This window comes from Mixophyes fleayi, chromosome 5 (assembly GCF_038048845.1).
Source record: "Mixophyes fleayi isolate aMixFle1 chromosome 5, aMixFle1.hap1, whole genome shotgun sequence".
Taxonomy (NCBI): Eukaryota; Metazoa; Chordata; class Amphibia; order Anura; family Limnodynastidae; genus Mixophyes; species Mixophyes fleayi.
The window spans coordinates 161,617,058-161,644,298 of record NC_134406.1 but is presented as its reverse complement, the minus strand read 5'-3'; the positions used below and the strand labels follow the sequence as shown (position 1 = coordinate 161,644,298).

Genomic DNA, 27,241 nt, shown 5'->3' with positions numbered 1-27,241 from the left:
GATTGAACCGGACATCTGAGGATAAATAGTGGATTAGAATGACACTAGACATGAACCTTAGATCTCACTAAAGTGTATTTAACATTACTATATTTAACTATAAGCTCTGCTATATTTCATTATAAATGACTATGTGTTGGAACTATTTTTAAGGTGAAATAATTACAAGTGTATGTGTTCGTGTAAATGTGTGTGCAAATGTTTGCACGTGCTGTGGTTAAATACGCTTCTGTCGAATCTAAATCAGATTGTTCACCTGTAAGTGTCAGTCTATCAGTTATGAGCTCATCAGCCGGAGAGATAAAGACACAGCAAGTTCAGTGTGTACAATTAACTCTAATTTATTAGTTACAAGTGTGTCCCTTTATTGCTCTCACTGACCTCTGGTACCCCATATCTGCAGATTACCTCACTCATAATTTTCTTGGCTACAGTTTTAGCATTTGCTGTCCTGCATGCCCACGCCTCTGGCCAGTGACTGACGAGGTCGATACACACAAGCACATACTCAAATCCTGAGCATTTAGGAAGTTGTATAAAGTCTATCTGTATCCTCTGAAAGGGATACTGTGTCTGGGGTGTACTTTTCCATGGAGTTGGGACAGACTTACCCAGGTTATTCTTTGCACAGATTAGGCTTCCTGCCACTAACTCCTGTGCTGCTTAGGCGAACCCTGGTGCTATCCATAACCTATTGGCGAGTGCAACCATAGCATCTTTCCCCAGATGCACTTTCCCGTGTGCTATATTGGCCATAATGGGATAAAGTGCTTTAGGTAGACACAAACGCTGACCTTTACACCACTCTCCTTGCATTTCTAGTGCTCCATGTTTTGCCCAAGCCTTTTTCTCATTCTCTGTTGCTTCTGCATAATTTGGAGTGTGGTATGGTCAAACTTAGGGTCAGGAGTCACCATGTACATAGATTTCCCTTGGGGTACTGGGGCTATGGTGGTATCTCGTGCGGCCTGGTCTACCAGTCTATTTCCCTCAGCTTCAGAGGTAGTGTCTCTGGTGTGTGCCTTCACCTTCATTACTGATAATTTGGAGGGCAGCTGGAATGCAGGGAACAATGCCTTAATGTGTTCTGCATGCTTGACTGGTTTGCCTGCTGAACCCATAAAGTTCCTACTCTTCCATATAGGGCCATAATCATGTGCAATTCCAAACGCATACCTTGTTTGCACAACAGTTTCACAACACCTGGAGTGTCACAGGTTAGCCAACACTGCCTTAGGCGAACATGAGGCAGCTCTAAACAGAGGAGTCTAACAAGTACAAAGCTACTCGCCGCGGTTGAAAGTCAGAGTCCTGTTTCCAGTGCGTTCTCCACTTTTCTGTCCTCGGTTCAGGTCAGCAATCTCAGTGGGACCTCCAATGCTGTGGAATCTAAATCAGATTGTTCACTGTTATAAGCTCATTAGCCGGAGAGATAAGGACACAGCAAGTTCAGTGTGTACAATTAACTCTAATTTATTAGTTACAAGCTAGTATCTTTATAGCACAAAATCACGTATTACAGAAAACTACGCCCCAAAAGGTTTTAACCACTCATGCTTCCCCTACACAGATCTTGCTACATTCTGACATATTCACATAGGAATACTCCCCAGGCGGGAGTTGGTTTATCTCCTGTTCTGCCATATCCAAGGTCATGGGCATAGTTTCTTCCAAATAATGAATAACTCCTACAAGCTAGCAGTATCTAATCTGTTTTTAAGCTATAAGAGAATAAAATGGCTACAAGGCAACAAAATGGCGTCTGCTTAGCAAAATCACATTTCTCACTTCTCCACGACGTAGCGTGCTATTCGTATAAGTTCAGACAAAGACAATCAGATTGATAGATATTAATTTGAAATGACCATATCCAGTTATTTGACTTCGACATAGTCTTTATCTATTCTTAAATATTTTTTAACATTATATATAGAGCATGATACTGCCCCATAACAAACATACGTCTTTATGGCAGCTCCCAGCCAACAAAGCCAAATATTAGTTGTAGTTAACATCATAATGCCCAGTTATGACTTTTGTATGCATAAATCGATACATCAAAGGTGGAATTTGTGAATAAATGTTTAAGCTTTTAGGTATAATTCCAATTTAAGATTGTACAGTTAGTTTAGTTTATTCATAATAGCATTCCATTTTTCAGTCCTGCTTGGCCCGAATGATGAGTTTTGGAAGTATAGAAAGGTTAAATTGAGCATGGAACTGAAACTAGTGTATTGTATAAATCACAGGGGCCTAATACATTATGGTGACCGCCACTTTGTCAATAGGGACATATACTGTGAATAGAGACATTGGAATACAATTTCCAGGGATATTTGCTCCTACTTTTTGAACTAACCTAAAATGCTAAACCTCCAACATGAACACAGTATGATAATTATTTTCTGTTTTTTTTTAATATGAAAGTTAGTTTCCAATACAGGTTCCCCCTCCATTGCTCACCCTTTCTCCGAGTAGCATTACAGTCAGAGGGGAAGCATATTTTCCTCAAATGCTCACTATTGCAAAAATGCTACCTGTCAAATTCGCCTCTGTTGTTTATTCTTCAGGCAAAAAAAAGACTGACTGTTCTTTGAGAATTGATAACTTTTTTAATATTAAAGGGGCAGTATCTTGATCAACCATTCATAGCAACCTAAGAAACTTGGGTGCATATATCTGTAATTATCAGAGAAATCCCTATTTTCAGTTCAGCTCACTAGGCAGTAAGTATAATGGCTCACAGGTATAACTATAAAATACAAGTGTTTGCATCTTTCTGTTAAGTAACGATTTCATTTATTTATATTTATTTAATTAATTAATATTTAACAGCCCTGACAGCTGCAATGATACATCCTTGGAGCCATTTATTGTTTGAGCTGCAAGATATATGCAGTTGAATTTTTATTTGAGAATGCGTTTTTGAGCATTTGATGGAATGTGTTTTATTCACTTTCATATTATGACTGTATATATACGCCAATAATTAACTTAATGTTATTTTTACCAAACTCATTTGGACAGTGTAAACATACACTAAAATTCAGTTTGTTATAGCTGAATGTCTAATTATTACAAAATCGGTTTTACCTCTTCCAATGATACATAATTGCATGGCATCACCTTAGTGCTGATACTTTAAAAATATTATGATTACTGTCTACCTTAGGCTTAGTTAATATTTTGAAATTACTTTCAAATCAGAAGATGTAACTAGAAATTACTTTGACACATAGGGACAGGTTCAATAAGCCACGATGTTCCTATCGGTGGCGGATCCAGGGGGGGGGGGGCGATCCCCCTAGCAGGGGCTTGCTGCCGACAGCTGCACACTGTGCAGGTCCGTTCAGCATTGACAGTGTGCTGCCCGGCTGCTCTGATTGTGTTTTAAACAGAATCAGAGCAGCGGGGCAGCACACTGTCACTGCCGAGCGGACCTGCACATAGTGTGCAGCCGCCGGCAGCCTTAGAAATCAGAAAGGGGGTGGGGCCTAAATCCCCCCCCCCCTAAAATCGCCCCGGGTAAAGCAGTTGTCAAGATCTGCCCCTGGTTCCTATGCATATTTACAGCAATAATGGTACAGAAAACATCACTCATTTCTGCTTGCACCTCTAAATGGTGAGAGCAAATAGTACCATAAACATCCAAAACATATAGTGCTGCACTAAGTGCATTACCATTAATACGGTAATTTTAACACAGATTTCTGCTCGCAGCTCAGAGAGCCGCGAGCAAAAAGCTGACGTTGAAATTACCATATTAACGGTAATTATGTGCACTATTACCGTAATTTCGGTAATAGTGCGCAGGCCGCATTACTTTATACAGTAACACGACCAATTGAATTTCCCCCATAGTGTGAGATTAATTGAGTATCCACCTCAGCAAGGTTTTGGAAGCCCCCTAAGCCACTTTCCAGTTTCCCCCATTAGCAATAAAAACTTGGGTACCCATCAACATATCAAAACAATACACAACATTGCAAACCTTCCAACTAAAATTGTTAAGGAACCATGTGTTGATCAAAGGCTGATAACAAATTTGACCCTAGTCTGTGTGTTCGTCTGTGTGTGTGTGTTAGGGAATTTAGACTGTAAGCCCCAATGGGGCAGGGACTGATGTGAGTGAATTCTCTGTACAGCGCAGCGGAATTAGTGGCGCTATATAAATAAATGGTAATAATAAGTTTTGGTCAACATAGTTATTAATAACCGCACTGGAGATGAAACTTTATCACCAGGATTGCTTTCACAATGCTGAGGTCGTACTTTCCACTTAACTTTAGTTAATGAGATTTCATTAAGAAGTCCAACCGTTGGCACTACGTGAAACCAACCCCAGTGTGCACCTATTTCTGCAGTGTATCATGAGTGACCCCTTTATATGTGTTCTCTCAACAACCAAGATTTTTATGTGGTCACTTGGTATCCATCACTTACTATATAGTGCAATGCATATCAAATGTGCTCTCGTCATGGTGAACACATGTAAACTGACTATAAAGAAAAAGAAAAAAGTTTATAATGCATTTATGCCATATGCAAATAAGCAGTAAGAATGATAGAGGAAGACATTAATGAAAACTGGTGTCAAGAAAATGGATGATGTTGCTCATAGCACTGGATAAATAAGTTAGACTTTGATTGCTCTGAACAAAACCACTGTTTTCTTGTGTATCACTTTTCATAAATATCACCAAAGGAAACTGGTTTCTTAAACTCTTTACGTTTTTAAATAATGTCTGCTTTTTGTGGGACAGATGATGGTTGTCTACATGTTTAACATTTTTTTTTGTTTAGGTAATGTCTTTACATACAGGAAGAGAAGCTCGAGGAGGCCCTGGAGCTCCAGTGCAGGCATATAGACCACAAAATGTAAGGCCTGCACAGTTGCAGCAATCTTCTGGGCAATACTGCTATGATACACAAAGTACTCCACCGCCTACATTTCCTAGCCTTCCAAATACTGGTTACATGCCTCCGAGGCCTGATTACATGTGTTATCCGCCCCCTGTTACTCCACCAACACAAAGTACTGTAAACCAATGTCTTCCCAGACCGACCTATTCTGTCAGGCAGAGTTACCCAATTCCACCTTGTTTTCCTCCCGTCCCTCCCTCTACACTCGGATCAGGAAATCCTCCATCTGCTGGTCCACCTACTGCACAAAGTACCTATCCTTACATGGTGCCTCCTCTTATGCCACCACCACCTATGATGCCTCCTCCACTGCCCCATGTGGGCTATCAGCCATTATATCCCTCTGGATATCCACCACAAACATTCCCTCCACCACCTCCTCCACCTCAGCCAGTGCCCAGCTTTAATAACTACCAACAGGGTTCAGCTTCTTTTCAAGGCAGCAGCCATTATAGACACACAAACCATGGCCAGTATCAGACGGATAAACCACAGAGTGATCACAGAACACCAGATAGGGGCAAACACTATGATGCTCACCGACACAGAGAATACAGTCACAGTGACAGGCACCGCTCTGAAAAACATGGGGATAGAAGAGATCGAGGAAGGAGCCCAGACCGGGCAAGAAGGCAAGACAGTAGTCGACGTAGATCGGAGTATGACTACAGTAGGACGCCTTCTCATGGCAGGACCCCTCCACGGCATGGAAGTTATGAACGTAGCAGGTAAGTTAGCAAAGTAAACTATGGTGCAATATACAATTTCTTTTGACTAAAATTAGTATCGGTAGTTTTCTTTCATTATGTGTTGTTACAATGTAATTAATTACCATCTATGATTGTACCACCACTTGCTAACTTAATTCATAATTAAATATGTCAGTTATTTTATCAGCTCACCTATTTTTACCCATATGCATGGAAGTGCCAAAAAAGCTCTATGATGGCTACAGCTGGAGTTCCTGCAATCCATCTGATCAAGACTTTGATTGTCTACTTCACTTATAGGTTGAATGGATGAATCATTGCTGTATTTTTAAGTACAAAAAATTTACAGATGCTTTTTTTCAGCCACGTTTTTGTTTTCTACATGTAAAAGGGAAAGGCACAGACATCGGGATAGCCGAAGATCGCAGAGTTCTGAGCGAAGTTATAGGAAGAGACCTAAAAGGTGAGCTGCTTTTGCTTCTTTGTAGAGTGGTCAGGGATGACCAGTTGGCAGCTTGATGCAGTTCTCAAACTATTTATTTGGTGCCTTGTCCACATGAGATACTATAAATGTCTTCAAATGCCATCATTTAAATAGGATATATTCCTCCATCGTAAGCAATTAGCTGATATCTGCCAAACACCATAGATTTGATGGTCAACTGTGCATTTTAAATGGGGTGTTTTTCTAACAATTGCTAGTTGAACATTTAAGAAACCGCAAATTTCTTAGATATATTCCAGAAATTAAAGCTGTTCATCTCTTGAAAAATCTTGTTGCCTACCCACTATGTAGTCAGCCATATCATGGGCTGATCTAACATTTATGAAACTGTGACCTATCAGTAGAAGCCAAAAGATAGGCGTGTGTACATTAGGGGTACTGCTAGATCTCCAGAATCTGGACTTGTCGGGCACACACATAAAAATACAGTGTTTAGTGTAAAAAGTGCTATCAGGTACTTTTTATTACCAGCCAGTGATGTCATTGAAGCACTTCATGTCCAATATTCATGGGACCTGATGAATATTTATGAATTAATTGGTTCAAAGTAAAGTGATTGGCTGTACTTTCTTGACTTTTGGTCAAGTCAACGCATTTTTTTTAAGGTTTTAATCTTATGATTTTAATGCATATTTAGTCAATGTCAAGTAATTAAAGTGCACCACTTTTCTATACACAGCAGCAGAGGTAGTCATCTGTGGTCTGAACTAATAGTCCTCTGCATGCAGCCTATTGATTAATTTTGAACCTGTGATGTCACTAAAGCCAACAATATGTTTATCGTCAATGTGTATAGCCAACAGGGACACACTTAATGATGTCCTGTCGTCTCTTAGACATGTCCTCTTTTTGTTAACTAGAGGCTATTTTGAGCCTATGGGGGGAATCCCCTTTTCCTTTGCAATCATGCAAGAGAGGGTCTAGTAAATAAAAAAATTAAAACGCTAAGCATCTAATTCAGAGGTGCAGTCTGTGCCAATGTTTAGACCTACTAGTGACCTTCGCTCCACACCCGGAGAAAGTCACTGTCTGGTAGAAACGCTTGTGGATTAGTCTACACTTCTGATTAAAGTCATGTATGTAAAAGACGGCAGATCAAATAAACACTATAATATACAGTACACAATAAGGAGAATCTCAAAACCAGTTTTAGTATACAGTGTATATTACAACCGTCTCAAAGCAAGAGGGGTAACGTTGGAAAATAAAACAGAATATAGCATAAATATTACTACTTCACTCCTTCTTTAAATCAGGGAGGCGACCTCCTGTAATAACCTGTTCTTTGTCAGATCTTGGTCTATATGTAAAAGTAAAACAGAGGCGCCCAAATGTTGAAGAACTTTAGTGAATTGCTCCCAACAATTCAAGTAGATTGAAGTACCAGATATAGACTTTACCTTAGCTTCTCCGAGTTGATGCCATATAGGGTACTTACAAGTCCCAGGTAAATGGAAAATAAACAGTAAACTGTGACTAGTCATCATGATGGGACATAAGAGATTGAAACAGGGAATGCTAATAATATAGTATTATTTAAGCATATACATAAAATAATAGTAAAAAAAAACCAGCTAATCCTTATTGTCCAGGATGAGACTTTTATCTGCTGCTAAAGATCCTGAATCACATGGAGATATAGGAGGGAGGCAGAGAGACCATTAAACTTGTAAAGGGTACAGCAGCACTCCTACCCTACATGTTTTACAAATTAAATTTATTAGGATGATGGCTACTGTTGTGAATTAAGGCATTTCTATTGTTGAGTGTTCAGTGGTGAGTAGTGAAACCAATCACAAACCGTAATCCACACATGTGCATTGGATTGCTCAGTGCCAAGTGCCCAGGAACACTCCGAGCTCTAGTGTCTGACGTGCACAGTGAACCTGACAACAGACTTTGTGTTTGAGTGTAATTTTTGGACAGCACAGTCTGTGATTCTGTGCAGCATAATTTTTTGTACAAACATATGATTTAGTCACCCCTGTTCTTCAACTTGCCCCCCTTCTCTTTCCCTTCCATCCTACCATTTGTAGTATCCCTTTCTCTTTCTCTCTCCAGCCAATTTCCCCCTCCTGGAGTCTTCTTTTATGTCAGCTAGACAACTCTCTAAAACAGCAGCATTACATCATGAGATTACTACATTGCTGAAAATAAAAACTTTGGCTTTGCATAGTCCGGTGATACTATAGTATTAGTCCTATTGCCTTACTGTCATTCTTTATTATTGTGTTACTATAATAGTATATTGCCCATCCCTAAATTATATAGCACATTTCTTGTTGTATCCAGGTCAATTAAAATAAACAATATTGCCTGGAAGATAGTTGTCTCAAGATGGAGTTCCCCAATGGAAAGATATGATCTGTCATTAGTGACCAGTATCTTTTTTTTTTTTTTTTTATAGAGAGGCCTGTGGTATATTGAGTATATGTTTGTTTGAATTATTTTTGCTTTTTTTTATAATTCTTATTCTTTGTCACACTTGTCAAAAGTCCATCTCCTAGTAGAGACCGTAAGAGAGGAAGATGGGAGGACGAAGACAAAGATAGTACCTCTGAAAGTCTATCTTCTACAAAGGAAAAAAGTTATACTTCCTCAAAAGACAAGGATCTTCTGGATGACAACCTGTTGGAAAGAAATGATGAGGAAGATGAAGATTTGCTGAAGCCTGTGTGGGTTCGCTGCACCCATTCTGAAAGCTACTACTCTAGTGACCCAATGGATCAAGTAGTGAGTATTACAATTCAGTGCTAGTTGGATCCCTTCTTTTTCTTAAATCTTTTATACATGTCCTTGTAATTTGCAGGTATGTTGCTTTAAGAAAAACACCCTGTTCTGTTGTATTACTTTGAAAAATGATCATTTATTTCATAGTATTTAGGACTGTACACACTCCAGTTCTATATGTAGAACGTGATTTACATGGGTTGGGTACGATCTGTCAGCAAAGAAAGTGTGCACATTCAGAATGTCGACACCATACTAATCAGATTGTCAACACATTCATTATGTTAGCAGGATTAAAATGTTGCATTATGACTGTTGACAGTAGCAATGTTGACATGATGATGCATTACATTTAAAGTGGCAATGTCGACGCTGCTGACACTACCTCCGGCAATATACAGTGAAAAAAATAAAATAGAAACACAATGCTCTGGGGCAGCACGGTGGCTTAGTGGTTAGCACTTCTGCCTTCCAGCACTGGGGTCATGAGTTCAATTCCCGACCATGGCCTTATCTGTGAGGAGTTTGTATGTTCTCCCAGTGTTTGCGTGGGTTTCCTAAATAAAGGGTGATGATGATGATGCTCTAAAACACAATAATAGTAGCGTAAGGTAAAACACCTTTTTGTTCCTGGTATTCCGCTTCATTTTGTTACTCTATTGCCAGCGGTACTACCGCCGGTACCTTAAGCTGTTTGGGGGGAGGGGGGAAGATTTGTTTCTTGAAACATTGTGTTCCTTTGTATTATTTATTTTTTAAAAAAAATGTGTAGTGTCGGGTTCATAAGCTGTTTGGTGGGGGGGGGGGGGGGGGGGGGCTGGACAGAATTGTGTTCTGGAACTTGTATTTTTTTACAATTCCTTTTAACTCTATCTTGCCGGTTGTGTTGCAGCGTTAAATGTAATGCATTATGTTGACATTGTGACTGTTGGCATTTTAACCCTGTCGACAGTCACAGTGTCGGCATTTTAACCCTGTCGACAGTCACAGTGTTGACGGATTGACTACATCCCATTTGCATGACTGGAAGTTTGTGTCTAAGTTTGACAATGCATTACTTATTACTCTTGTTATAAGTTTAAATCCATGTGTCAGCTCCTTGTGACTTAGGACAAATCTCATTTGTCTCCTTGTGTTTCAAGTGCAAAATTTCAACGTACATAGCCACATAAAATTGCAAGCACTAGCAAATTATTTTTAGGTATGGACCAAATCCAAGACATATTCAGTTTCTACGCTGCGCACAATTATTTCTTCCAATAGCACAAACTACAAATAACATTGCCATTTATGCTCCTGTTGTTTAATTTTATATGTTTTGAAAAAGGATTATGTGTTCAGCCAAATTCTAAAGAAAAGGATTTCTGTGCTGACACTGTATTGGGGATCAGTAGTACTCTATCATGCCATGTTTAACCTGTTTTCTTGTGTTCTGTTACATTTGAAACACAATCCAAGAACATTTTCACAATGTGCCGTTCAAGGTAGAAGAGTTTTAATGAGGAAAAAGCCATGTCAAGCAAATCTATTTTATTTTTTATGTCACCAAAGGTTTAGACTGTTTCAACAGATCTACCGTAGTCTATCTATTTTAGCAAAGTGTGTGTAATATTGTTCCACCCACCCACAAATACATTGCATAAATTAGGACTTAACTAGTTTAGTTTAATGGTATTTTTTGGTTGTGGGGTGGGTAATTAATTAAATGCTGCCATGGGTGTAGAGAAAACCCGAAAATCTTAGGCTGGTATGTGACCTGGCTTGTAGTTATACGCCTTTAAAGCTGAAATTTTTCAACATATTTTTAAATTGCATTTGTAGCTCATCCAATTGAGATAGAAACTTGGACAAGGTCTCTTTTCAAGCCTCTTTTTAGGGGCTTTCATATGATATATAAAACAGAAGTATGTTTCAAAAAACATTAAAAATGTAAAATTTTCAAAAACAAAATTTTGATTTTCTCAAAAAAAACATCTCAAAAATTGTTCATACTGTTGTTAATAAATCCCCAAAGTTTTATTTTGGGATCATGATGGGATCTTCTGCTACAGGAGCTTTCAATTTTGAGTGAATCATGAAAGTTGTAATTATTGAGGCACTACACATCTGAGAAAATTTTATTTTTTATTTTTCCGGTTCATTTCATTAGAAGACTGCACGTTCCTCTTCAGGTGTGTTTGGGGACGAGATTTTGCAGACAGCGTCTGCTCCCACTTCTGCGCAGGCAAAATTAAATGGAAAGATACTCTACATGGAAAGACACCTCAATTGTGTTGCCTGCCTTTAACATTTCACTGCAAGTGGTCAGGTTAGGTTTGGTTGGGATTTAATTAGTGAAGAAAAGTCCCTTGGTCATTAATTTAAGCCCACCCAAACCTAACCTGACCCTGGACCATTTGTGTCACATTTGAAAAAGCAGAGTGTTTAATTACAGTGGAGTATCAGACTGGGAGAATGTGTGCTGGGAGCAGGGAGGAACAGCAACTTGGAGAAGGGGTGCTGGGAGGCAGAGACCCAGCAGACTTGGAGCAACACTGCACTCACAAGAAGAAGCCTCAGTCACCCAGCCAGGCAGAGAAGAGAAGGCACAGCCCATGAGGCTGCTGCTGATCTCCATGGGTCAGAGGAGCATGTGATGAGCTCAGCACGCTCCACTCACGCTCCTCTGCAGAGACTCCTAGGAAATATTTCCCAGACTCCCCGGCAGCTCAGTCCGAGCCTGGTTTGGTGTTTAAATTGGCTTAGAGCAGTGTTTGGTGTTTAAATTGGTTTAGAGAAGTAAAGAAGAATAAGGATGAAGGAAAGTGCCAGGTACCGTATTGTTTCAACCCATTTAAAAAGGCTATTCATACTTCTAATAAGAAGGAGTTGAGAACTGTTTCAGAATAGATGTGTAAATTATTTTCTGAAATGCCAAAAGTTGCAAAAGTCTGTGCCAGCTGCAGAAAACAACTCGGGACACTTCGAAAAGAGCAAGAGGGTAATTTTTCAGTTCCTCAAGATAATGTAGTATCATCTTCCACTTGCTGACATCAGAGGTTATGTAACTGTTGTCTATGAAAACAAATGGTGGCTCACATTTATTCTGGAGATTGATGATAACATTGATGAAGTGTAAGTGACTGGCCCATCACCATCTTTTTCATACCCAAGGAAACCGGATGTTTTATGGATTACTATGGTAGATGTTCTGTGTAAGGTGAATTTGTTAACTCCAGCAGGTCGAATGTACACCCTTTCTGAAATGAAAATACTAAAAACAAATGAAGCCTCCAGATCGTTCCAACTCCTCAAGTAGCACCATCCATCCAGAGCAACCGCACCAAATGGTAATGATCTAGAGCAGGGGTGTCCAACCTTTTAGCTTCCCTGGGCCACATTGGAAGACGACGAGTTGGTTTGGGCAGGCCGCACATAAGATACACTAACAATAACGATAGCTGATCATCCAAAAAACCATAGAAAACATAGTTAACATATATATATATATATATATATATATATATATATATATATATATATATATGTATATGAGAAAAAAAGTGATTATATATATATATATATCTATCACTTTTTTTCAAATCCCCCTATACTTACCTTTCAATCGCCCTGTTCAAAAAATCCTCTCTAGTTATTATACTATAATCACTTTTTGTATTGTTTCGATGCAATATCAATAAAGTGCATTTAAGCCAGGCATTGTATATTAGGGTGCCCTGACCAGGCCTGCGGTACCTGACATATACACCACTGTGACCCCAAATTGTGACCTGTTTTGCTAATTACACCACTATGTTAGTTAAGGGATAACAACTTATAATGGGCCAAAGAGAATAATATATAATGCCCCATTAGTATTACAAGTAGAAGTATGTAGCAGGGAGATAAGGTCCATGATGCTCCAGGACCAGGTGACTTTTATTCACTGGTCAGCGTCCCTTGAAATAAAAAAAAAAATCCCCCTAACTTACCTTTTAATCGGCTTGTTCTCCTGCCCTCTTCTCTTCTTTTCTCCAATTCTGTGCTGCTGATTGTTCTTTTCGCGCGGGTGACTCCTTTGTGCTGCGCTCCGCAATGGATGTTGGGCATGATGACATCACGCCGGACATTCACTGCGAGCACCGCACGGAGGAGGAGACAAGGGAGGGAGCCGGAGTACCAGCGGACGTGACCGCGTGACCGCAAGGTAAGTATTTTCTTTTCTTTTTTTTTGCAGGATTTTTTTTTTTCCATTAACAGTGCTGCCCCCTTGCCACAACCAAAACTCCTTCTGGGCCACATTCACAGGCGTGCCGGGCCGCACGCGGCCCGCGGGTTGGACAACCCTGATCTAGAGTAAGCTTTCTGAAATATGTGAAAGAAATAAAATTATCACAAATGTTTAAAATATTTCAGTATTAACATACTGTCATTGCACATATAATATACATCAAAGTTATTGTTTAAGGAGATAGATTAAAAGTAATGATTTATCATTTTTTTTATATTAACAAACAGTCCAAAGTGAAAGCTCTTGAGTCAGAAGATCCCATCATAAACCCAAAATAAAACTTTGGAGATTTATTAACAACAGTATGAACAGTTTTGAGATGTTTTTCAAAATGTAAATATATGGTTTTTTGAGAAAAACAAAATTTTTAATTTTGAAAATTTTACATTTTTTTGTTTTATTGAAAAATACTGCTGTGTTATATATCAAAGAGAAGCCCATAAAAAGAGGTTTAAAATGATTCCTTGTCCAACTCTCTAGCTCATTCAGGTGAGCTAAAAATGCTATTTATTTTTTTTTAAAAAAATTAAATTAAAATATAGTGCAGCTTTAAAGGTGCATCACTTCAGAACATGTTATCAACATTAGAAGTTGCACAATACATTTATAGCTTTGTGTGGGTTGCATGAACTGTGCAAGTGTGAAAAGGTACAATTATGGTTAATTATATATATTTATTAATTATTCTCTGCTGAACTGACACAGCACAAGATGATAAAATGTGTTCAGGGCACAGTTAGAAAATGCAGATGGTCATTTAGGAGTTAAACTTATTTAGATAAAATGTGTCCAGTGGATTAGACATTACTTAAAATAAAACCATGCTAAATTTGTTGGTTCCTTTCAATCTCCTTCTACGTTTTAACAAAAAGCATTTGGGTGTTTCTGAGTCTTACAGCTCCAGAGAAGCAGTTGCTGGTCTGTTAGCAGCAGAGGTCTTAGTGTTTATACAGTGGTGTATTTTTAATCAACTGCTAAAATAAATGTATTCCCCTGCATGTACTGCTGTCTTATCCCAAACCTGTGTATGTGTGCTGAATTTATTTTAGCAAGTGTAACAGCGTATCAATACACTCACAGTTCCCTTATGCACAGCAGCAAAGAACTGTTCATTGAAAGATCAGTGAACCGTGGTGTAACACCCCAGCAGTAGCAGCAGGTGACTAATCTGAGACCTCATTACGTTAGGAGTGCTGAGGTAAATTGCTCTCACTGATCTTGTGAAAAAAAAAATGTTTGTTGAGGAGCATCAGAAAAATCCTAGCTATGGCTTTAAAATGTGAATGAGCAAAATGCAAACAGGTATTATACTATGTTTATTAAGATTTGTGGACTACAGTGGCAGAAGCAAGCTGCTTTAGAATCTCTAAAATGTAGCCTTTCTTTTTAAATGTTTGCTTACCAGCTATTCTAAAACTGCCTGCAAAAACAGGTTTCTCTGTTTTATCTAATGGAAATTGTGATTCAAATGGTATAATTATATATGAGGTAATGCACTAATGTAAATTATATGGCTAGATGAAGTCACTATATTAAAACACATGGCTATAGGCCGAGTACAAGTGACAGAAATCTGAGCTATCTTCCTATATAGATCATACTTGCCAACTCTCCCGGAATGTCCAGGAGACTCCCGCATTTTGGATGAGTCTCACGGACTCCCGGGAGAGTATGGCAATCTCCCGTATTGGGCAGAATTTGGTCCAAATCGCCCCGATTTACCGGGAATCGTTTCATTCGGCCACGCCCCCACTGTAAAATGATGTGTTTTGCATCATTGCATTATGGGGCGGGGCCAAAATGACACAATTTTTGGAGCCACGCCCCCTGCACGCCCACCTTACTTCTGCAACTCCTGGATCATACTTGCCATAAGTTGTCAAGTATGATATAGATCTTAATTTACATTGATGACATCAGAACTCACAGTTTTTATATAGCCATTATTTACAGGAAAATGTGTGTGCGTGTGTTTTATGGCTTAACTTTCTTTTAAGACCAAACTGCTAAAGGAATATGGAATGGCTTTTATCTGTTGAGCAACATTTATATCAAACAAAAAATATTGGAGTCTTAACATTTATAAAAACAATTTTTCCTTCATGACTATTAGAATAGCGCTGTTTGACAGTGTCTGTTTTCTCAGAGGTGCAATCACACACTGCAAATCCATAATATATATAAAGATGCCTGATTAGACATCACCCTTCCAGACAAGGTTTTTGGCGGAATGTGTTGTCTTTTAGCAGATTTTGCAGTTCTTGAAAATACGTACATGCACCGTGGCTAAATGAAGGGTCCGTGATCCACTCATTTATCATTCTGATGTCTTTTCAAAGGGTGATTCTACAGTGGTTGGGACAAGCAGGTTACGGGATTTGTATGACAAGTTTGAAGAGGAACTTGGCAAGCGTCAATCAAAATCTAGAGCAGCCAGGCCAGCCTGGGAGCCACCGAAGACCAAATTAGACGAGGATTTAGGTAAGGAAACAATGTTCTTTGTTCAATGTTCTGTGTGCTTGTTATCTGCTGCTTATTATTTTTCTTAAGGAAGTGTTGCCACCATCTTTTTTTTTTTTATTAAATCTTATTTTTACGAAGTCTGGCACTCCAGAGACCTTGTTTTTGAGAGATTGTTATTGGCAGCAAATTGAATTTTTTTTTGAATGGCATATGTTTGAGAATCTTTCTGCGTAGGCTAGTCCGACCCTGTATGCTGGCATTGTGAACCTGACAACTGATCTAATGAACTTGCCTAAGGACTGACACCTTTTCTAAAAGTTATTAATGTTAAAGGACATGGTTATACAGTGTAATAACAATCTTTTATAGCATTCATGAATATATGCAGATGCTCACATGCTATGAAAACTAACATATTATGGACACATAACCTGCTCAGAATTATCTAGCTATTGCATCTCTAATTCTCCATTCTTACTGGTCGTCGTCAATAAAAAATGCCCAAAACAATTAAACATTACTAAAATTTTAACATTGTTAAAGACAGAAACAATAATTTAATGAATACTATTTCCAGACTAGAGTTCAAGTTTGAGTGTGACTATTTCCCCATAATGGTTTTTATTACAGATTATTTAATATTATTAGCATATATGTCCCTTTCACCTCATTGAATACAAGTGGAAAATGTGTAGTAACTGGAAATTTCCATCATGAATAATACCCATTGCGATTAGTTAACCTTAAGGTCCAGAAAATAATTTTTAAGTTGAATTAATGAACCATCAAAGGCTGGAGTTTCTCTGAACTTTTGGAACTTGCAGTAGTTTTACTTCCATTTAAATTATTGCATTAAACCCCAACTTCTAGGAATATTTCCTTGGGGTACTTGGCAGTGTTATAATATGTACATTACAGTGAGCATGAGTTATTGAATATAATTTACAGGCAGACTTAAACAGAACCATTTTTATATTGTTTAAACCTAGGGTAAAATATAAAAAGTATATTTTCTTGGTTATCAAAACGCATTGGTTTTCTGAAAAGATCAACTAGTCCCAACCAGATGCCGACCCAGGAGGGAGAATGTCTGTCGTCCTTCTGACCTTGGGAGGACAATGGCTTAGATAAAAGCCAGTGTCCTTCAAGGGGCAGAAACCTAATGTTGTCATTTTTCACTGCACAGGATATGAGCAAATTTTGGGATTTATGTCTGCAACGTTTTGCCACTTCAGACAATTGTATTTATTGTTTTTTAATGCTACCATATTGCAATTAGTGTCATTGCATAATACTACTACATACTATCATTGCAACCACTGTGACTAGCAATATACGATTCTGTAATAATATCTGTTCACTGTGATCTGAGGAGTTGCCTGTTAGGCCTATTCAGGCATATTCCATAGTCATATACTTGATGCATCTCTTATTGTGATGGCACATTGGAATCGTTTAATGGTTAAGAAAAAAATCTGCAGTATAAGAAAATTACAAAAACAATTAGATTGTCAATCCAGGCGTTCCCCAAAATGAAAAGGACACAAAGTATATGGTGTATAATGAAAAGCTGTGCATTTTGTAAGCGTTTTGTCATAGTTACTTCATTGAATTACATTGTTGTTTCCCTGATTCTGTGAGGATATAGTAAAATAGATATATTCTTATGGATGTGACTTATTTGTTCAATTCTGTTCACAGAAACCTCCAGCGACTCTGACTGTGAAACAGATGATGATAGTTGCTCCAGCAGCTCAGACTCTGAGGTTTTTGATGTGATCGCAGAAATAAAGAGAAAGAAAGCTCACCCTGACCGTCTCCATGAGGAGCTCTGGTATAATGACCCTGGCCAGGTCCGTATTTTCTTAATGTTGCCCATATTGACAATGGCAAGGGAAGCAGTGCTGTTTGTTGTTTTGTTTCACAAACCTGCAATAGTCTGGCTGTTAACGAACAACTGCTGAAAGCTATTTTAATTTCTGCATTATAAATTTTGTGCCACATATATAGGTGCAAATTACTCCTAGTTTTTACTGTTTCTAGCATTAATATTATTGTATTAAACTTTTTCTTCACTTAGAAATATTTTGCAATAACTTTATTATTGGAAATATCATTAAAAAATGACATGTTACTGATTTCGGACTGTTACATGAAAAATGGAAGTAGCAATCCTTTTTTACTGCAGATTATTGGCATACATGGCAGCAGTGGCCACTTCTACTGCCTTCATTGTAAAACAATGAAATTCCATCCACTTACATTTTCCATACTGCCACTTATAAATTTCCATTTCCACCACTGTATGGCACCACAGTTGTACATCTGCCACTGTACTTATGGAGCATGCAGTCAAATTTTCCTAAAAGAGCCATAGAACATATTAAGACCAATCTAGTAAGAAGCTGTTCTATCCAAGAGGAAAACAGTGGGACTTTCAAAATCCATGCAAGATGCTGGATTGAAATCAAGGCAGAAATGCACCGCTGTGCTACAATGCAACCCATTATAATGATTGTAAAGGTTACATATACTCATTTATTTATACATTTATTAATATAAGTATTATGGTGTCACAGAACTTGGTAACTCTTTCTATTATATAATACTAAAGAAACACTTATAACGTGGTAATTTCCTGTAGCAATGTTGTTATTTTTCACTTTATGGGACACCTTTCAGTTCTACAAAAACAAACATATTGTTAGTAATGAGTTTCCAAAGAGGAAATAGTTTACAATCTATATTGATGATGGATAATTTATAGTAACAAAATACAAGGAACCAAGCTTTGCAGTTTGGAATGAAGGCAAACATTTGCTCTAACTTGCAGTACACAGTTTGTGTGTTGTAGTTTAGTGCAAGTTTTGCACCTTAATGGAACGTTGGTATCCTTCGGCACCTGTATTAAGCAAAAACTTGACTAGTAATGGTTTTTGTGCAGTAAAAATGTACAATTCTCATTTTTGTGTCCTGTTAAAAACATTTTTTTTTAGGAATTAGCAAAATCAAATCTGGTATGGTATCGGTGCTTACTGTAATCCCTTTGCAGGTCAGCAGTGTCCATGTGTTCCCACTTTTGAACACCCTTCTTCATTGTGTTTAGTTTCTCAATTGGAAAGCAATAAAAAAAATACAGTCCCATACAAGAATTGTAGTGGATGTAAAGTCACTTTGTGTTCTATGGGACTCAAACAATAAAACAAAAAGACATGTTTTTTTTACTTGTCTTGAGACACCTAAGATTAAAGGCTCTCTACATGTTTTTATTATGAGTGATAGACTTCTGAATGAGAGAATACTCTCCAGTGTAAACACATTGTCTATTTTATATTTATCCTAAGTGAGAATTATGTATTTTTCCTTGTTACTTTTACAGACCTTTTTGGCCATATTATTGTTGAGCTATAAATTCATGCTTTAAACTTTGCTGCAAAATTGTGAAGTTTATATTACAATGTTTAATGAATCTAATTTCCTTCCTTTCTCTAACAAGTACTATATGTGATAATTGAATTTACTATTTTAAGGCATTGAAAATATGCCAATAAAATTCAGTACTTGTGCTAAACTGAATGTTGTTTTATGTTATGAAAAATAAATATAAAGATTATACTGCAGAATTATTGATATCCCCAATATAAAAATAAAATTTGCAGGTCATTTGATATTAAGGGGCATATTCAATTGTTGTATATCTCTGCGGCAGTGAGAAAACTACCGTAATAATGGTATATATACGCGCACTATTACCGTGTAAACGCTAATAGTGCGCGGAGCGCGAGATTTTCGGCGTTTCCGCCAACAATTGAATATGCCCCTAAATGTTCTACGGCCTTGTGGTGAACAATCCAGTCTCATGCCTAAACTCCCACCGGTCGTCTACCTCTCTTTCTCATCCCTTCTTCCCTTCTCCCCCTTCCTCCCGTCTCTCCGTCTCATCCATGTGTCCGTCTGTCTTCCCCTCCCTTTAGATTGTTCGCTCCTTTGAGCAGGGCTCTCCTACCTTCTGTTTCCATCACTTTTAACTGCGCTCTCCAGCTACTCAGCTCACCTCCTCTCAGTCCCTCTGCCCTCTGTCTCCTCTCGCTTCTCTCCGCTCCCCTCAGTGACTCTCAACCTGTCATTCGTGCCCACCCTCTTGGGCCATAGTTACCTGCCTATACTCACTTTTCCCCTCCCTCCCTCTCTTTCATGCTGTGCCTGAGCCCCCAGAGTTATAGTACTTACTGTTACTTGTACTGTGCTGTTTCACCTTGTACTGTGCCATTGTTTGTCCTTGTACGGCGCTACGGATACTTTGTGGCGCCCTATAAATAAAAATTAATAATAATAATAATAACAATAAGCATTTTAGCTGTTTATAACCTATGTACTTGGGTGCTAGGTATTTCAACTGACATGTATGAAGTGAATGTGAGCAGATAATAGTCTGAGCTCTTGCATCCAATGGTCTTTCTTATTCATTCAGTTAGTACATGGCAGGCTGCCTTCATTACTGTTGTTTTTGAAACAATGTTAGTGCAATCTGGAAGTTCGTAAAGGTGATAGGTGTAGGGATACACGCTAACAGGTATTGGTACATCTGCCCCAAGATGCATTGCACTTGTTAAAATAGTGAGCACAACTTCATGTACAATGCTGTATATATCATATATTTTGAACAGCCAATTTTATGTACTTCATGCTGAAAATATGTTGTAGTTTGTGTTGCACAGACTGTCTCTGTGGCATCACTAGTATATGGGGAATAAATTCTGTGAAAATCAGAATTGATAACCTCTAACTGGTTTAGAATTACAAATGTCATTTTCAACTGAATAGCTGTCAGGCACTCATAAAAACAATAGTTGGGGAAAACTGCAGGTCACAAACGCCTTTCTGGTATGATTTTATTTTTAATACATTTAGTGGGATGATCAAATCACTCCCTGACTGCGACAGACTTCACAGGGGAAGTGCAATCCTCCATTTTCTGTCAACAGTACAGCAGCTAGCAGATTAACTCAGCTTGTGGCCACAAGGAGAGTGAATGGTTTTTGCTTTTTGCTGCAAATAAAATGTGTATGATTTGATGTATTGTATCACTTTCAGAAGTTGTAAGAGGAACTTTCTTAGTGAACAAGACAGCAATTCGCAAGTACAGATGTCATTAGTTTCTTCACATGTTGCCATGCTATGGGCAATTATTTCCCCTTGTATAAAAAAACTGCACTTGTAGTCAAGTGATGAGGGTTAAACGGTTGTACAAGCTGCTTTACAAAAATCTTTACTTAAAATGATACTAATGTAATATATGCATTTACTAAAATTCATTTTGGTAAGCATGGGAAAGTGTTATAGCAAGGGAAGAAACAGCGTTTCTCTTCCTTGTAAAAATAAACCCCAAATGTAATAAACATTTGGCTTACAGGTTTTAGTCAATCAGGCAATGAGGAAGGTACTGGTACTCTGTATTTTTGTTGTGTAGTCCACAGGGCAGTCATTTCCACGTGAGTGAAAAGCGTAGTCATCTAATTTTGTATCATTTAATAGAGAGAGAATATTTGTACACTTTAATGGTTTTTTTCTGTTTTAGATGAATGATGGCCCCCTTTGTAAGTGCAGTGTTAAAGCAAGACGGACTGGTATTCGACACAGCATTTATCCTGGAGAGGAGGTAAATCACATTTGCTTTTAACGATTTTCTACAGTGTAAAACCAAACTCTTTTGTCCCCATCATTTTCATGTTCTGTTCTAGACTGACTGGAACATTCATTGTCTCCAGTATGCGCTCTGTATGTCACGTCTTGACCCGTCAGTTAGACTATATGCAAAGAGGTAATTCTGTTCTTGTTGTGACAATGCTGCAATTATATTTAAAGAAACCAATACATTGCTTTCACTATAAGTTGTACTGGAGATGTTTTCAAATCTAATGGGATCTCACACACTTTACCTAAACTACTTGACGCATTCCCATTTTTTTCATCGTCAATTAGCAATCATTACAGCTAATAATGCATACAGAAATGGAAGTAAGCTGTCTACATACAGGAATATTGCAAGATTTCACTAGCTAGTTAGTAATTCAGAATGAAAGTTTGACTTTTTTTTAAACTAATTTGAATAATTTGTGACTAAATAATAATATATAATACTGAACAAATACTCTCCGCCAAATTGTTGTAGTAGATTTAAGTTTTTAGTCAACACTTCTCTACTGGTCTTATAACATACACCTTAACATCTTAATAGTGATTTAACAATATATGCGTACCTGATTAGCATATTTTATGCTTTGCAAATAAAGACTGAGCAGCAGTTTTCAACAAAAGTACATAAAAGGTATTTTGAAGGCAAAGTTTGCTTTTTATTTAGCATATTTAGAAAACTATTGAGAGAGAAAAGTTGCACATTTGTTTGAAATGACTGCATTATATTCTTGTTTATTTATCTCTCTGTCAGACGATTAAAGCCTGTCGCCCTATGACAAACAATGCAGGACGTCTATTCCACTACAGGATCACTGTGTCTCCACCAACCAATTTCTTAGTAAGTACTAAGCTGTCGCTGCTGCAATTGATTTATAATTTTTTAATGCACAAATGATGTCAAGTGTGTAAACGATTCTAAATAATATCTGTGCAAACAGCGAGTTCTGATATCACCACTTCAGTGTTTATTAGGAAAATGTGTTTATCATAAAGTGATTATGCTCTCCCTACTGTATGTTAAGGTGATATCTAATCTTGTATGGAGAACTCCACCTTTTGAAAACTTTAATTCGTTTAGAATGTGCATGGACTTTAATTTTAGGAAATGCAATTACCTGACTCCCTATGTTTTGCATAAGGAAAGCAAAAAACGTTTTGTGGTAGGGCAGCACAGTGGCTAAGTGGTTAGCACTTCTGCCTCACAGCACTGGGGTCATGAGTTCAATTACCAAACATGACCTTATCTGTGTGGTGTTTGAATGTTCTCCCAGTGTTTGCGTGGGTTTCCTCTGGGTGCTCCGGTTTCCTCCCACACTCCAAAAAAAAAAACATACTAGTAGGTTTATTGGCTGCTATTTAATAGACCTTAGTCTTATGCAGTCTGAGTGTGTGTCTATGTTAGGGAATTTAGACTGTAAGCTCCTATGGGGCAGGGACTGATGTGAGTACAGCGCTGCGCAATTAGTGGCGCTTTATAAATAGATGATGATGAATGCTTGTCTAATATTTTTAAACATGGTACTAAAAAAAGATCTGCTGTTGTACAATTTTATTTGCAGGGCAGTGACTGGGAAGTCGATAGATTTTCTTGGAAATATTAATTGAACTACTTTTTAATATGATTTGGAATAAAGTTGGTATTTTTGGGCTTAATGATGCCAGTCACACTAATAACCACTGAGACAGTTTTGATTGTTTTCATAGTTGGTTCTCAAATGTTATTTTCATCAGATGGCCTGGACAGTCAGATCAGCCGATGACTGAATTGCCATGCGCATGGTGTCAGCAGCTGACCAGAAGTCATTGGGGTCCCTTGAGGTCTAATCATTCATCCAACTTGTCAGTTGACCTGACCTTGAAAAAAAAGGGCATGATTTCCTTTGTGTCGCCAAATCAAGCAGGACTGCTTTTTACATTGTCAAATCAACTTGCATGTGTAATAAACACATAATTGAAGAATATACTGGTTAACCTCCTTCGTCCCAGCTACTAATTTGCCTTTTTAACAACTAAAAGTTAAGCTTTTGAATGTGCTTTTCTAGTTCTGCATATATACTTGCCATGGCTCCTTTTTTTGCAGAGCAGTGTGATTTGTACACTTTTCCCAGGACAGAATATTTATATAAACTTTACTGTTCTTACCACTGTCACTCTGCCACCAAAACCCTCTTTCACACTTATAATTTCTCACCTTGATTACATCATTACTCCCCATATGAGTGTTCCTTTAACTAGACTTATAGCAAACAGGCCCTCTTTGTCACCTGTGAGCAGCATTTTTCACTTGCTTATCTCCGAGTTAATTTTCAAATACCTAAGCTGGGCAGACGCACATTTGTCTGTGGCTCCAAAACAAATGCCATGCACTTGTACCTGTTCCCCTGCAGTTTAAGTGTATGTTGGATTTGCGGTTTCAGAGTGCATCTAAGCAAGTCGAGGCATGTATTTTATTTTTATGTAAATAACACTTCGGCCCTAATCTGAATAAGAAAAAATAATTGTTCCCTTTTCAATGTGGTTAACTCTTAGTGCCGCAAAGAAGCTAGTGAGTTTATATGTTGGTTTTCCACCATAAGAAAGCAGAAAATAAATCTTACTACAAAGTGTTGGATTAATTTTTCCTTAAGCCAAACTATAATCAAAATGGCAATAATAATTTAAGACCCTTTTGGTGATATTAAACTGGAAAACGGACTTCAGCGATTCTCCAAATCTCTGTAGAATATTTTTGTCAGTTCTTGCATTTGAATGTACTAGAGAGTCTAGATCAGAATAAACTGCTTCTAAAGATTCAGGATTTTACAATAGATTGGATGTTTATACCTCATATTCCCCAATATAAATGTAATGTAAAGTACCAAGAGTTATGTCTTCACTCCCAGGCTGCAGCAACATTTAGATGGCTGCAAGGGTTTTGTTTTATATGCTGATGCAGTATAAATGCCTTTCTTCCTTACTTTGGCTTGTGATGTACAAACCCATTGTGAATTATGATCCATACAGAGTATTTGTGCATACATCAATGGAGGTAAATTCTCTACGTTCGGTTCAGGCTTTAACAGGTTTCTTGAGTGGGTGTAAAAATGATTGATGAATTCCTCCCTGTATTCTTGCTTATTGTGTTGATTTGTGTAGTGTCTGCAAATTGGCTACTGCAATGAACTTTCCCAATTATATCTGGTTTTGTTTGAACACTAATTTATTTGTCCATCCCTACTAATGGCTTGTTGATATATAGAGTTCAGGTTAAAGAAAAATTAGAATTTGTAAACAACAACTTGTTTTGCTGCTGCTGCTTCTTAATTAACCTTTCTGCTGCCCTGAGGCAGATGTTGGCAGCAGGTAGACTCTGCATTAGTGTGTCGGACACTTACTTCATTCTCTTGATCCTTGGCCCAGTGTCTGGGCATCCAGATCACATGGAAATAAGCCTAAAACTTTTATAGATGCATTAAGAATAAATAATATGTGGCACAAGCAACTGATTAACATGTTTTATAACACTCTGCCTGTTTTCTCAGACCGCTTCCTGCCAAAAATATAACTTTTTTAGATCCCTTGAGCAATGAACACTAAATAACAGCAACAGCTTAATCATAATCTACTGTGTCTACTTTATTTTAGACTGACCGGCCAACTGTTGTAGAGTATGATGATCATGAATATATCTTTGAAGGCTTTTCTATGTTCTCTCATGCTCCATTGACAAACGTAAGTGTATTTTTCTTCTTATATGGTAAAGAAAAGCTTCAAATTAATTGGTACCGTTATGCATACCACAAGATCTCTTAGAAACTGTAGATATGTGCAAATTAATTTGCCATTGTCAGGCCAATAGGAAAAACGTATGTTTTACCTAGACTTGAGTCCTAATAGGATATTAACGTTTGTATAGATGTTTGTGACCTTCAGGAGATTTCAACAAACGCCTACATGATCAAAGCTTCTTTATGGGTTATAACAAATTTTGATAAAATAAAATCTCCATCTGGTTAAAGTACCCTATCTCTATAGGGTTTCTTTTTTTTTTTTTTTTATAATCTTTTTTTATTGGTTATTTTCCTTACAGACAAATACAGCAAATCCGTAATGACATATCTGTTACATATTCCAATGTTTTCAAAGACAATTAAAGTATTCATGACAACTTTGCTTTAAAGATCAACATCAAATATTAATAACGTCTAACAAATTGCGTTATTTAGGATTCATGAAAACATTGTAAATAATCTTGTACATTTACAAATCTGGATATATCTGGTCGATATGACCTACAATCAGAAATTAAATATATCTGAAATGAAGTAAAATAAAATGAAATGAGGGGGGAAGGAAGGGGGGGGGGGGTAGTTGTTTGTTCTAGTAAGCTCTATGGCAGAGTGTATTGTGGCAAAGTGTATTGGTCAGATCCTTCCTTAATTAGCAAAAGTTTACACCTTCAAAATTTCTAGGAGGTTCCAATTATCCGTGTAAGCAGTTATTCTTTCTCTCCCTAGCTTAATTGCCTAAGTAAATATCAGGTAGTGTACTCAAACAATTTAAAGATGTTCTGCTGGACTGAGGGTTGCAGTGACTCGATATATGTTCCCCATTTTTTCTGAAACCTCAGACCACCTTTTTCTATATCTGGGAGAGTGGCTCTCCTATCCAAGTATATGATATCTAAAATATCTATTTTGAGCATTCCCAGAGTCGGGGAAACCGGTGATACCCAATGTCGTAAGATTAGCTTTTTTGCTACTGTTACAATTACCGTCAGAGCCGCTAGGATGTCAGAGGACGGCATGCGATCCCTCCAAATGGTGAAATCAGCCAGCAAAAGGGGTTCTGCGGCTAATGTAACCTGTATCTTAAACACGTGATTAATATAGTTTACCAACTTATTCCAAAATTTCCTGACTTTCCTACTTTCCTACAGTTCCTATAGGGTTTCTTTTAAATATTCCCCAAAGATTTTTTTTCATAATTTATTGAGCATCACATTTATTTTTATGCATATTTATATTTATTAATGTAAGTGTAGCTAAAGGTTCCTAATCAAAGATTTTTAGTTGAAAGCATTACCAGGGATGTCGAGAGAGAGAGAGAAAATTTAAAGGGGTTGTCCTCCTGCTAGCTAGGTATACATCAACTGCGACCCATATCCTCCTGCGGAGGTCCCTTTCCTAGAACTTCCAATATTACTGGAGCGCTGCTATAGTTCTATAGTTCCCGTACTCCTGACAGCTGGTAGAGAACAGAGTGTACTTAACCACCCTAGTTGTTCAAGATGTATAGATCTTTTCAAGGATATATACACTTTCATGCCAGGACTTGCATTTTCTGCTGGAAAAGTCCATCTACCCCTTTTATTCTGCATAATAAAATTTATATTGAGTCATATGTCTTGCAGGATTGACATGTCTTTTTTAGTTAATGATTTGAAATTGATTGCAATTTAAGCTTTTACTGTGTTTTTTACTGTGTTTTAGTGAAATATAACCTGGCAGTGGAAAATTATTTAAGTGCTTTTTTCACACTTTGCCATAATACAGTTCACTGCCTAGATCTATGATGAACTCACCTGTGTCCATAGCTGCCACATTTTGTTTTGTATGGCAGGAACACTTCAGCAAAATAAACTAAAGTAGCAGCAGTGCATTACAACAAGTGTACATGCTGCTAATTGATGGGTAATCATGACAATAGGCCTGCATCCCTTCCAAGAACATTGACATGCCTTAACGGAGGTTTATTCCACTAATGTGCTGCAATTGATTACTCGCGCTATCACAAAATGAGGCAAATAAACACCAATTTAGAAATTGTTTGCGTGTTCTTTCTGGAAAATTACTACGCCGGGAATTGGTCGGTTCTACGGAACCGCAGCATAGTAAATATAACCCCATATGTTTGCTATGTAGTTCACATACAGGATATCTGTGGATGATATACACTGGATGC

At 37.7% G+C, this 27,241-nt stretch overlaps 1 protein-coding gene across 2 annotated transcripts in view; it reads left to right on the top strand.

Annotated features, from left to right (window-relative positions):
- The window catches only part of DROSHA (drosha ribonuclease III), a 187,997-nt gene that overhangs the window by 1,764 nt on the left and 158,992 nt on the right, over positions 1 to 27,241 (top strand). For both annotated transcript variants that reach the window (XM_075212935.1, XM_075212934.1), the window contains exons 2-9: positions 4,804 to 5,651; positions 6,025 to 6,096; positions 8,634 to 8,871; positions 15,478 to 15,619; positions 17,303 to 17,454; positions 21,180 to 21,260; positions 22,050 to 22,136; positions 24,923 to 25,009. In XM_075212935.1, the coding sequence (XP_075069036.1) occupies positions 4,807 to 5,651; positions 6,025 to 6,096; positions 8,634 to 8,871; positions 15,478 to 15,619; positions 17,303 to 17,454; positions 21,180 to 21,260; positions 22,050 to 22,136; positions 24,923 to 25,009 (1,704 nt within the window). In that variant the 5' untranslated portion in view covers positions 4,804 to 4,806. The remainder of the gene's footprint in view (positions 1 to 4,803; positions 5,652 to 6,024; positions 6,097 to 8,633; positions 8,872 to 15,477; positions 15,620 to 17,302; positions 17,455 to 21,179; positions 21,261 to 22,049; positions 22,137 to 24,922; positions 25,010 to 27,241) is intronic.